Source organism: Oncorhynchus mykiss, chromosome 23, assembly GCF_057628025.1.
Source record: "Oncorhynchus mykiss isolate SJ-2025 chromosome 23, ASM5762802v1, whole genome shotgun sequence".
NCBI lineage: Eukaryota > Metazoa > Chordata > Actinopteri > Salmoniformes > Salmonidae > Oncorhynchus > Oncorhynchus mykiss.
The window spans coordinates 32,940,001-32,952,902 of NC_143044.1; the positions used below are offsets into that span (position 1 = coordinate 32,940,001).

Here is a 12,902-nt window from a genome sequence, read left to right on the forward strand (position 1 = left end):
GGGTGTAGCTTTTGTTGACAATTTTGAAACCTTTTGGAAACAAAACACGTTTTATAAGGAGGATGGAATCCACCCAAATCATTTGGGTTCCTAGATCCTTTCACATAATTATAAGGCTGCATTGAGACAATGACTTATCAATGACCCAAGCCCAGCTCAATAAATCCCAACTATTGGTTCGCAGAGTCATCATAATGCTTTAGAAAATGTACATTATACCAGGGGCATTGGTAGACACAATGTAAGTAACCTAATTTATGTCCCTCTAACTGCCCTGAATGTCTCTGCTGATCCTGCAGCTATTGTATGTAGCAATCATGTGCCTATGAACCAGATCTATGCTGTTAGCACTGGGGCAGTGGGCCCAAGTAGGAAGTCCACTGTGTGCAGCTCAACCTGCACTAACCTAAATAACATGAGAATATCTACTTCTGCTAAGCTTCCCAGTAAAGCAATGAAATCAAGCATGCATCCCAGAAAAGTGCTCAAAATAGCCCATGTTAACATATGTAGCTTAAGAAACAAGGTTCATAAAATTAATAACATGCTAGTAACAGATGACATTCATATTCTGACTATCTCTGAAACTCACTTAGACAATACCTTTGATGATAACAGTGGTAGCAATACAAGGTCATAATATTTACAGAAAATACAGGAATGCCAGTGGAGGTGTTGCTGTTTAAATTCACAACCACATCCCTGAAAAAATCAGAGAGGAACTCCTGTTAAATCCTGTTGAAATAATATGGCTACAGGTTCATCTGTCTCACCTAAAACCCATTCTTGTGGAAAGCTGCTATAGACCACCAAGTGCTAACAGTCATTTTCTGGGTGACTTAAATATTGAGTGACTCATCAAGCTGCCCACTCAAGAAAAATATATAAACTGTAACCAGTGCCTGCAAACTCAGCTCCATGATTAATTGAATCAGATGGCTCATGCATCACAAAACTGACTAATATTGCTAACTACTTTAAAAGGATAATAGCAGATGATATTTCCACTCCTATTTGCCATAGCTTTCGTTTAAGCCTACAAGAAAGTGTGTGCCCTCAGGGCTGGAGGGAAGCAAAAGTCAGTCTGCTACCTAAGAATAGTAATGCCCCCTTTACTGGTACAAATAGCTGACCAATCAGCCTGTTACCAACCCTGAGTAAAGTTTTGGAAAAAATTGTGTTTGACCAGATACAATGCTATTTTATAGTAAATAAATTGACTACAGACTTTCAGCATGCCTAGGGAAGGACTAGGGAAGGACATTCAACAAGCACAGCATTTACACAAATGACTAATGATTGGCTGAGAGAAAGTTATGATGAAAAGATTGTGGGGGATGTCTTGTTAGACTTCAGTGCAGCTTTTGACATTATCGATCATAGTCTGTTGCTGGAAAAACTTGAGTTATGGCTTTACACCCCCTGCTATATTGTGGATAAAGAGTTAACTGTCTAACAGAACACAGAGGGTGTTCTTTAATGTAAAACTCTCCAACATAATCCATGTAGAATCATGAATTATCCAGGGCAGCTGTCTAGGCCCCTTAATTTGTTCAGTCTTTACTAATGACATACCACTGGCCTTGAGTAAAGCTATGCAGATGATTCAACACTATACACGTCAGCTGCTACAGTGACTGCAACACGTAACAAAGGGCTGCAGATAGTTTCAGAATGGGTGGTAAGGAATAAGTTAGTCCAAAATATTTTAAAAACTAAATGCATTGCATTTGGGACAAATCCTTCACTAAACCCTAAACCTCAACTAAGTCTTGTAATAAATATTGTGGAAATAAAGCAAGTTGAGGTGACAAAGGCTTGGAGTAACCCTGGATTGTAAATGGTCATGGTTTAAACATATTGATACAACAGTAGCTAAGATTGGGAGAAGTCTGTCCAAAATAAAACGCTTCTCTACATTCTTAACAACACTATCAACAAGGCAGGTCCTACAGGCTCTAGTTTTGTCGCACCTGGACTACTGTTCAGTCGTGTGGTCAGGTACCACAAAGAGGGACTTAAATTGCAATTGGCTCAGAACAGGGCAGCACAGCCCTTGGATGTACACAGAGAGCAAACATTAATAATATGCATGTCAATCTCTCCTGGCTCAAAGTGGAGGAGAGATTGATTTCATCACTACTTGTATTTCTGAGAGGTATTGACATGTTGAAAGCACCAAGCTATCTGTTTAAACGACTAGCACACAGCTCAGACACCCATGTACACCCCACAAGACATGTCACCAGAGGTCTCTTCACAGTCCCCAAGTCCAGAACAGACTATGGGACGTGCACAGTACTACATAGAGCCATGACTACATGGAACTCTATTCCACATCAGTTAACTGATGCAAGCAGTAAAATCAGACTGTGAAGCTATACAAACATAGGCACAGACACATGCATAGGCATACATGATAACATATGCACACACGGATTTTGTGTTGTAGATATGTGGTAGTGGAGTAGGGGCCTGAGGGCACACACTTAGTGTGTTGTGATATATGTTATGAATGTATTGTCATGTATTTAAAATTGTATAACTGCCTGAATTTTGCTGGACCCCAGGAAGAGTAGCTAACGAGGATCCATAATAAATACAAATACAAACACAACTTGATTGGACTCCACCTGTGGTAAATTCAATTGATTGAATTGGGCATGATTTGGAAAGGCACACACCTGTCTATATAAGGTCCCACAGTTGACAGTGCATGTCAGAGCAAAAACCAAGCCATGAGGTCGAAGGAATTGTCCATAATGATCTGAGACGGGATTGTGTCGAGGCACAAATCTGGGGAACAGTACCAAAAAAAGGTCCCCAAGAACACAGTGGCCACCATCATTCTTAAATGGAAGAAGTTTGGGACCACAAACACTCTTCCTGGAGATGGTCGCCGGCTAAACTGAGCAATCGGGGGAGAAGGGCTTTTGTCAGGGAAGTGACCAAGAACCCGATGGTCACTCTGACAGAGCTCCAGAGTTCCTATGTGGAGATGGGACAACCTTCCAGAAGAACGACCTTCTCTGAAGCACTCCACCAACCAGGCCTTTATGGTAGAGTTGCCAGACCGAAGCTGCTCCTCAGTATATGACAGCCTGCTTGGAGATTGCCAAAAGGCACCTAAAGGACTCTCAGACCATGAGAAACAAGATTCTCTGAGCGCTCAGGACCTCAGACAGGGTTGAAGATTCAGCACACAGCCAAGACAACGCAGGAGTGGCTTCAGGACAAGTCTCTGAATGTCCTTGAGTGGCCCAGCCAGAGCCCGGACCTCAACCCGATTGAACATCTCTGGAGAGACCTGAAAATAGCTGTGCAGCGACGCTCCCTTTCCAACCTGACAGAGCTTGAGAGGATCTACAGAGAAGAATGGGAGAAAATCCCCAAATACAGGTGTGCCAAACGTGTAGCGTCATACCCAAGAAGACTCGGAGCTGTAATTGCTGCCAAAGTTGCTTCAACAAAGTATTGAGTAAAGGGTCTGAATACCTATGTAAATGTGATATTTCCAGGTTTTTATGTTTTATAAATTGTCAAAAATCTGTTTTTGATTTGTCATTATGGGTTATTCTGTGCAGATTGATGAGGGAAAAATCTATTTAATCAATTTTAGAATAAGGCTGTAACTTATCAAAATGTGGAAAAAATGAAGGGGTCTGAATACTTTCCGAATGCACTGCATATACAGCAATAGTTGAATAGGATGGCCTTGACTAAAAAACATGAAATTAGTAAAACAGTATGTCTACGTACAGTACAAAGGGCAGCAACCTCTAAGGTGCATGGTACAGTAACCGGGTGGTAGTCAGCTAGTGACAATGACTAAGTTCAGGGCAGGGTACTGGGTGGCCTTGAGATAAAATGGAGCCGGAAGAAATGTCAGCAGTTTTACGGGCGCCCAACCAATTGGGCTATTATGTGTTTTTTTGTTTTGTTTTTTGTAACCTATTTTGTACATAATGTTTCTGCAACCGTATCTTATGGCAAAAAAAGAGCTTCTGGATATCAGGACAACAATCACTCACCTCGGATTAGACAAATACTCTGTCCGTCCTCTCCTAGCCCACGTCTACAGTTGCTGCGCTAACGCGACAGCTAGGAGTATCACTTCTTTAGTGAATAAGAGTTCAAAGTTCATACCCAGTTGCCATGCTATATGCTCAGCCTGACTAACCGTTGCCTGTATGTAGCCTTGCTACTGTTATAGCCTCGCTACTGTATACAGCCTCGCTACTGTTATTTTTCACTGTCTTTTTACTGTTGTTTTATTTCTTTACTTACCTATTGTTCACCTAATACCTTTTTTTGCACTGTTGGTTAGAGCCTGTAAGTAAGCATTTCACTGTTGTAGTCGGCGCACGTGACAAATAAACTTTGTTTTGATTTGATAAATGTTTTTCAGTCTCTCGGTCCCAGCATTGATGCACTGTACTGATTTCGCCTTTTGCATGATAGCGGTGAGTGAACAGGCCGTGGCTCGGATAATTGATGTCCTTAATGATTTTTTTGCCCTTCCTGTGACATTGGGTGCTGTAGATGTCCTGGAGGGCAGGCAGAGTGCCCCCAGTGATGCGTTGGGCTGACCGCATTACCCTCTGGAGAGCCCTGTGGTTGCAAACGATGCAGTTGCCGTACCAGGCGGTGCTGAAGCCTGACAGGATGCTCGTAATAGTGCATCTGTAAAAGTTTGTAAGAGTCTTAGTGTCCTAGCTGAATTTCTTCAGCCTCCTGAGGTTGAAGAGGCACTGGTGTGCCTTCTTCACCACACTGCATGTGTTGGGTGGACCATTTCAGATTGTCAGTGATGTGTACACCAAGGAACATAAAGCTTTTCACCTTCTGCACTGCGGCCCGTCGATGTGGATTGGGGCGTGCTCTCTCTGCTGTCCCTCTGCTGTTCAGCTCCTTCTTTTTGTTGATGGAAAGGTTATTTTCCTGGCACCACTCCACCCGGGCCCTTACCTACTCCCTTTAAACTGTTTCGCCACTATTGGTAATCAGGCGAGTTGGAGGCATGCGTAGATGAACAGGGAGTACAGGAGAGACCTAAAAACGCACCTTTGTGTGGCTCTTGTGTCGAGGATCAGAGAAGTAGAGGTGTTGTTTCCTACCTTCTCTACCTGTGAGCATTCCATCAGGATGTCCAGGACACAGTTAGACAGGGCATGGTTCAGACTCAGGGCCCCAAGCTTAATGATAAGCTTGGAGGGTATTATGGTATTGAAGGCTGAGCTGTAGTCAATGAACAACATTCTTACATAGGTATTCATCTTGTCCAAATGTGCGATGGCGATTGTCCGTGGGCCGTATGCAAATTGCAGTGGGTCTAGGGTGGCAGGTAAGGTGGAGGTGATATGATCCTTAATTAGCCTCTCAATGTCACGGTTGCATAAATGATTCAGGAGACAGACGCAGGAATGCGTAATAGGTTTTTTTATTGTACCCAAATTAAGTCATGCCGTGTAAAGGCAAGGGGATTAAGACCAAACAAAAGAGCGAGGAGTACCTCGAATAAATAACACATGCGCACAATGATTAACACACGGGATGAGACCCGTAATCATCTGTGCAATCCTCAAGGGCACGAAAGCCCAAAACAGACAGCACAGGTACACACGCACCAATGGACATTGTAACAACAATCGACAGCCCAATGGAAACCAAAGGGCACACTTATACAAGTACTAATCAGTGGGAATAGGGGACAGGTGTGTGTAATGAAAGTTCCGGATGGATCCGTGACACTCAAAGCACTTCATGATGACAGAAGTGAGTGCTACGGGGCGATAGTCATTTAGTTCAGTTAACTTTGCTTTCTTGGGTTCAGGAACAATGGTGGACATCTTGAAGAAAGTAGGAAAAGCAGACTGGGATAGGGAGAGATTTAATATGTTTGTAAACACTCCAGCCAGCTGGTCTGTGCATGCTTTGAGGACTTAAATGCGGTGTGTAACCCTTTCAGTTTTGAATGCTGCCAACTAGCCACGGTTTTTGGTTTGGGTAGGTTTCAATCATCACAGAGGGAACAACATCCCCCATACATTTCCTTATGAACTCGGTCACATTGTCAGTATATAGTCTCAGAGGCAACCCGGAACATATCCCAGTCAGCGTGATCAAAACAATCTTGAAGTATAGATTTCGATTGGCCAGAAGAACATTGAATAGACCTTAGCACGGGTACTTTCTGTTTGAGTTCCTGCCTATAGGAAGTGTCGTGTCTTCACTATCATTAACTGATGACTGATAGTTTTTATCAATGATTCTCTGTAATTAGTTACTATGCGATCAACTGATTAATCACGTAACTAATTAACTAGGAAATCGGGGCCCCAAGGAAAATATTCAGATTCCAAAGTTAGAATTTCCTAAAATAACTTATCAGATATTTTATCTGATCAATTAGTCTTCGAATTAATGAATTATTTACTTTACCTCACGTTAGTCTCATTCCAAACATCGTAAATTGTTGGTAATCTGCACGAACCCAGTCTTCACTATGAGTCATCTATACATCAATTGTCTTAAATCATTTATTTATTACTAACTAAGTAATTCACAGAAATGCATAAACAAACAGTAAATATGGTTACATGAAATGATAGGAGAATGTGGCCTAGTGGGCTAAACCGGCATGGTGGCTTGTTTGACAAGAGGAGGAGTGGGGGTCGACTACAGAGTGATAATTATAACAATTAAAATGCTAATCCTTTACACATGAACACTCACTCATGTCTGACCCTAACTGGGCTCAGGGGCGGTCCAGGATGTCTGACCCTAACTGGGCTCAGGGGCGGTCCAGGATGTCTGACCCTAACTGGGCTCAGGGGCGGTCCAGGATGTCTGACCCTAACTGGGCTCAGGGGCGGTCCAGGATGTCTGACCCTAACTGGGCTCAGGGGCGGTCCAGGATGTCTGACCCTAACTGGGCTCAGGGGCGGTCCAGGATGTCTGACCCTAACTGGGCTCAGGGGCGGTCCAGGATGTCTGACCCTAACTGGGCTCAGGGGCGGTTCTCTGATTTAGTTCAAATCAAAAGGGAATTGTATTTTTCTTCATTAAACAGTCCACAATTATACAAACAGTATCATACTCACTCATTCATCTTATACAACAATTAGATGTAAACCTCATATCTGAGGCTATTATATAAACAGCGTTATGGTAATGTGGCCACACCATCTCTCTTGAGCTTCCCAAGTTGTGACAAACGGACCAGTTCGTAGCTGGATTAGTCACCGATCTTTTACACTTTCTCTGGAACATGAAATTTGTTCGTACCTCAAGTTCTGTGAGGTGGAAGGATTTCCTTTGTCTCCATGAAAAACTACTCTCTATAACTGTATGTCCATGAGGTCTCAGGAATTTACGACCTCTGACCACAGCAGCCTAGTTGAAGGAGGCAAGAGGGGGAGGCAGGGAGAGGGGGATGGGGTTGCTATACTCAAAGAGGCCAACGTCATGACAGAAGGGAGGAGCAGAACGGATTTGCAACCTGATTATCCGAAGGGAGAGAGTAACAATGTGAGAGTACTACAGGCAATGTGTTGATAGAACTTTGGTCGTGTTTTCCTCAGATTTGCTTTGTTAAAATCCCCAGCTACAATAAATGATGCCTCGAGATATTCGTTTTCAAAAAGTCCAGTGTAGTTCCTAAAGGGCCGTCGTGGTATCGGCTTGAGGGGGAATATACACGGCTGTGACTATAACCAAAGATAATTATCTTGGAAGGTAATGCGGTCAGCATTTGATTGTGAGGGATTATAGGTTTTGTGAAAAAAAGGACTTGAGTTCCTGTATGTTACCACAATCACACCATGAGTAGTTAATCATGAAACACACTTCCGCCTTCCTTCTTCTCAGAGAGTTCTTTATTCCTATCTGCACAATGTACTGAGAACCCAGCTGGCTGTATGGACGGGGACAGTAATGTATATCCGGAGAGAGCTATGATTCCGTGAAACATGTTGTCTCTCTGGAAGGAGATATTGGCCCTGAGATGGTCTACTTTATTGTCCAGGGACTGAACATTTATGAGGAATATACTGGGAAGTGCACACCTCCTGAGTCAGACTAAATGTCCACTACGAATACCTCTTCTCTGCCAGCGGAGTCATGGAGCAGCCTCTAGCATAAGTTAAATTGCCCTGGAGGGTATGAACAAAGCATCCAATTCGGGAAAGTCGTATTTCTGGTCAGAATGCTGGTGAGTTACTGCCACTCTGATATCCCAAAGTTATTCCCGGTTTATGTAATAACTCAAAGAAATGTTCTAGCCTAATAATGTAAAAACAATAATACTGCAGAATTGCTCAGGAGCTAAAAACAGAGCTGCCATACTGTCAGAGCACACACACACAGTCACTGGAGGAGGTTTTATCTGAGTGCAGTTTGAGAGAGTAACATGTCAAACCCATCTAATGGGTGTCATCAGCTCTATGTTTGTGTGCAGGTCACTTGTATGAACTTCCAAATGGAAAATAGTACATGGTGCAGTGTGCGCGTCTGAGTGAGTGCGTGTGTGTGTGTGCGCGTCCATGAGTATGTCGGTGTCTGAGCCTCACCTTAAAGCCGATGTGTCCCTTCTTGCAGCAGAGGCAGGCCAGCATGAGGAAGACAAAGGTGAAGAGACCAGACAAGGAAACAGCCACCACTGCCAGAGACGACGGCCACGACAGCCCACTCAGAGGAGCACCATCTGCAGGACAGATTGAGGTATTACAGCTTAAAAACAACAACAACAACAAATACACTGCCAGAGACGACGGCCACGACAGCCCACTCAGAGGAGCACCATCTTCAGAACAGATAGAGGCATTAGCATAGACAATATATCATATAGGGGCTCGACAACACCTGCTTATCTAGCTAGGGTTCTATATCTATGGTTATCAAAACCAGAGATCCAGACAATAGATCATACAGCCTAGCCTATGGTTATGATGCTGCCGTCAGCATAAGACAATGACGAGGACACCCCCTCAATTCGGTAAAAATATAACTTTTATTATTATAATTATTGCTGAAAATTGGACTTTGTTTAATAAAAAATAAAAAATAAATAATAATAATAATAATAATAATATTATATTGCCTATGGTCCAGGACATTTAGACAATGATGACACCATGCCAATTAATGAACAATGGTACATTTATTGAAGAGTCATACAGACTGGGGCTGCTTCCTTGTGGGGCTACAGCCCTACAGCCCTAAATTGTCCTATCAAACGTTTCAGCTATTTTAATATCCTAGCAAGAAACCATATCGACATAGCAACGCTCCCAGAAACACACCTGCTCCATAAGGACACACATAGAATGCAGAACCATGTGTTCAGACTTTTTCATCAGCCTCTTCTACTCAAGCAGGCATAAAACATTCTCCCTAATCGATTTTATAATATTATCTAGACCTCTATTTTCAAAAATTAAGAAAATAGAAATTCAACATATGAACTTGTCCAATCACCACACCTACTACTGCCAACTACACATTTCAGAATCTCCTACGGGTCACAAGATGTGCGTTTCAATGTTTCACTACTACATAATCGTACATTTTGTGATCAATTTAAATTGAACTAAGGTCATTCATAATGATTCATAAAAATTCAGTCGATGACCCCCGGATTCTATGGGATTTTATTAAAAATAATGCAACTGCTTTGCAGCTGGGTTGAATGAATCACAATTCAATAAGATATCAGAACTGGAAATGTTAATTTCTTGATAAGACAGAGAGCAGAATTTTCTTTCCATTGAGTTAAACTCAACCTTTACTTCCATGGTAATCGTCCCAGTTGTTTATTGGCCAACACGCTATGCAGTAATGATCACATACTGGGAATTACGGGCCTCCTGAATGGCGCAGCGGTCTAAGGCGTCACTACAGACCTGGGTTCGATCCCGGGTTGTGTCGCAGCTGGCCGTGACCGGGAGACCCATGAGAAGGCCTACAATTGGCCCAGCGTCGTCCAGGTTAGGGGAGGGTTTGGCCTGGCTGGGATGTCCTTGTCCCATCGCGCTGTAGGGACTCCTGTGGCAGGCCAGGCGCATGCATGCTGACACCGTCGCCAGTTGTACAGTGTTTCAAATTGGTGAGGCTGGCTTCCAGGTTAAGTGAGCAGTGTGTGAAGAAGCAGTGCGGCTTGGCAGGGTTGTGTTTCTCCCCAATTGTAAATACCAATTGGAGAAAAAAAAAAAAAAAGAGGCATACATTTTTTTTTTAAGATAGCAGGGGGATTACTATCAGAACCTAAATGAATCAATCAAAGATTCTCCTGCTTCTATAAAGAACTGTGCACCTCAGATTGTAAATCCTTTCTAAAAGAATGAAGAGCTCCTCTTCTCTCAACAGAGGAAGCCTGTTGAATAAAGGCAAATCATCTGAATAAGATGGTATTCCTCCTGAGGTCTATTTTACATTTTGGAATCAATTAGGTCCACTATTGCTCGAAATGATTAACACAAGCGTTCACAAAGGTTTATTTGTGAGAGATGTGAATACAGCACTAATGGTGTCATCAATGATGAGGGTGAGGTTGCCAGCTTTGGTGAGAATGGATTTGGTGCCTATGAAAAGGACTTCCAACTGTTGCATCCATTTATTGTGGAGAGGCAGGATTCAATGTGGGTCAGAGGTGGGTTGAAGAGGGATTTGGTGCTGAGGCAGATCTGGATGTCATCGGCATAGTATTGGAAGTCAAGGTTGAAACCTGGGTAAATCACCTACCTCACTCTCACCCAATCCGCCAGTGGATACAGTTACTATTAGAAGTTATAACGTTAGAATCATCCAAAGCCCAAAACATAGGGGATAAGTGGTGGGGAGGCAGGTGGGTAAACAGAGATATGTGGGGGTGGGGACTGACAACCAACCTGTGTTGCTAGCACGGGTGGGACCATGTGTTCCTGGTGGGGGGGATGCGGGTGGTTGGACGGAGACAGAGGGGAATAGGAGTTGGGGGTGTAGGCCCACTTTCTGTTCCTTTACATACCAATTATTACAAAATCCTAACTTCTTCTGTGTGGTCAATATGATGTAGGCTGCCACTAAGAGATACAGGTACATACTGGTATAAACTGAGTGTGTGAATTGATATGAATATTGGACCTGTAACCCCCCCCGTCCCAACAAAAAATGACAATGAAAATAATGATTTATTTGGTAAGAAAATTAAAAATACACCATGTTGCAGAGACATGAGTATCTTCTTCAACTAGATACATTTACTATAATTAGATAGAGTCAATTAAATATTTGGCAGAAGTAATATATTGATGTCTGTTATTCAGCAAACACTTTCACTCCACTTTGAAAACAAGTTAGACATTTCCTAGATCATTTATCACCTGTGATTTAACGTGTTTTAAACAAATCTACATGTTATTATGTGAAAGTGCCTTAAATATGGTATGAATCAGCAATTTGAATGAGATTTGCATAATAGCATATTTTCTAGTGTTGCTTCACACCTGAAAGATAATAATTTAACTTACACTACAGCGAATTAAAACGAATACGTACTTTTTCGTTCATCTCTGAGAGAGAAAGAGAGAGAGAGAGAGAGAGAGAGAGGCTTATGGAAAAACCCTGGTTGAAGTTGGTGACAGACTAAATCCCCTAGTGTAGTGATCAGCCAACAGAAGGCTTAATATGCACACAATTTATTTTCTGCTCTGCATTTTGCATATATATTAGCTAGATATCCTCTCCTATGGATGGAGGCCTTCGTAATATTATGTAGGGATCAGGCTATGTGACGTACTCAGAGTCCTATGTGTGTCCAAAATTGCACCCTTTTCCATGTATACAGATGTAGGATCTTCATTTTTGCCAGTTTGCTAAAGAAGGAAAATAATCCTGCAGCAACAGGAAATGTGAATTATTATGTGAATTATAATTAATGGAATTTTTTTGTAACGGAAAATCAAGTCTGAAATGTAAAAGTGGCTAAAATTAAGATACTACATCTGTATATATGGAAAAGGGTGCAAATGCACTACAAGTAAAACATGTCCTGCATTGCAGAAACGTTCTCCAGCAACAGGGTAATCAAATTAGGATCCTACATCTGTACTGCAATATAGTGCACTACTTTTGACCAGAGACACATGGGCTCTGGTCAAAAGCAGTGCACAATATAATGAATAGGGTGCCATTTCAGACACTTACTTTGTCTACAGAAGTGCTTGGCTGATCTAATTAAAAGCAATAGACACACACAGAGACACAAACACACAAGCAAAGTAATGTATGGCAACATGCTATTATGATGAAATATTAATTAGAGGTCTGAGTTGATGTTGTTTACTACCACCACAGCGCGCACTCTCTCTCTCTCTCTCTCACTCCCTCCCTCTGCCTCCCTCTCTCTCATTTTGAACTGTGTATTTTTTCCAATCTTTTTGAATAATATCTCACATCTAATTTCGTCTCTTAGACACAAGTTGTTATTTTCACCTAACTAAGGGTTGAGAGGGCCAGCGGTTACCATGGAAACAGATTGGACGGACAGCCATGTAGGATTGTCTTCAGCTGTAAATCTCCTGTGTTGATCCATGCCAACACACAAACACACACACTTTGTCATGTCTGCTGCCAGTTTGTGCTGATCCTGTGAGCGCTGGTACCACCGCTGGCAGGCTCTTAGTATGTATCATGCTTTTAGGATAATTGGGCATAGAGTGTAAAGATCACAGTAGGAAACAAAGATGGGATCTACCATCGTAGCAGTCAGTTGTTGGATTTGCTCATCATCCTAAAATAAAGCCACATTTGTGGAACTATAATTGAACAGTAGTACTTTGTATTATGTAGTACTTTAATTAAAGATGTCTAAAATGTCCTGAACACACCAGTTAACAGAGAGGTGGAGGAACACCTTGGCAAAA

General features: G+C 42.3%; 1 protein-coding gene across 4 annotated transcripts in view; it reads right to left on the reverse strand.

Annotated features, from left to right (window-relative positions):
- Positions 1 to 12,902, reverse strand: part of lmtkb (lemur tail kinase 1 b) — a 105,196-nt gene that overhangs the window by 43,849 nt on the left and 48,445 nt on the right. For all 4 annotated transcript variants that reach the window (XM_090217315.1, XM_036960478.2, XM_090217313.1 and 1 more), the window contains one exon: positions 8,571 to 8,704. In XM_090217315.1, coding sequence (XP_090073441.1) covers positions 8,571 to 8,704 — 134 coding nt within the window. The remainder of the gene's footprint in view (positions 1 to 8,570; positions 8,705 to 12,902) is intronic.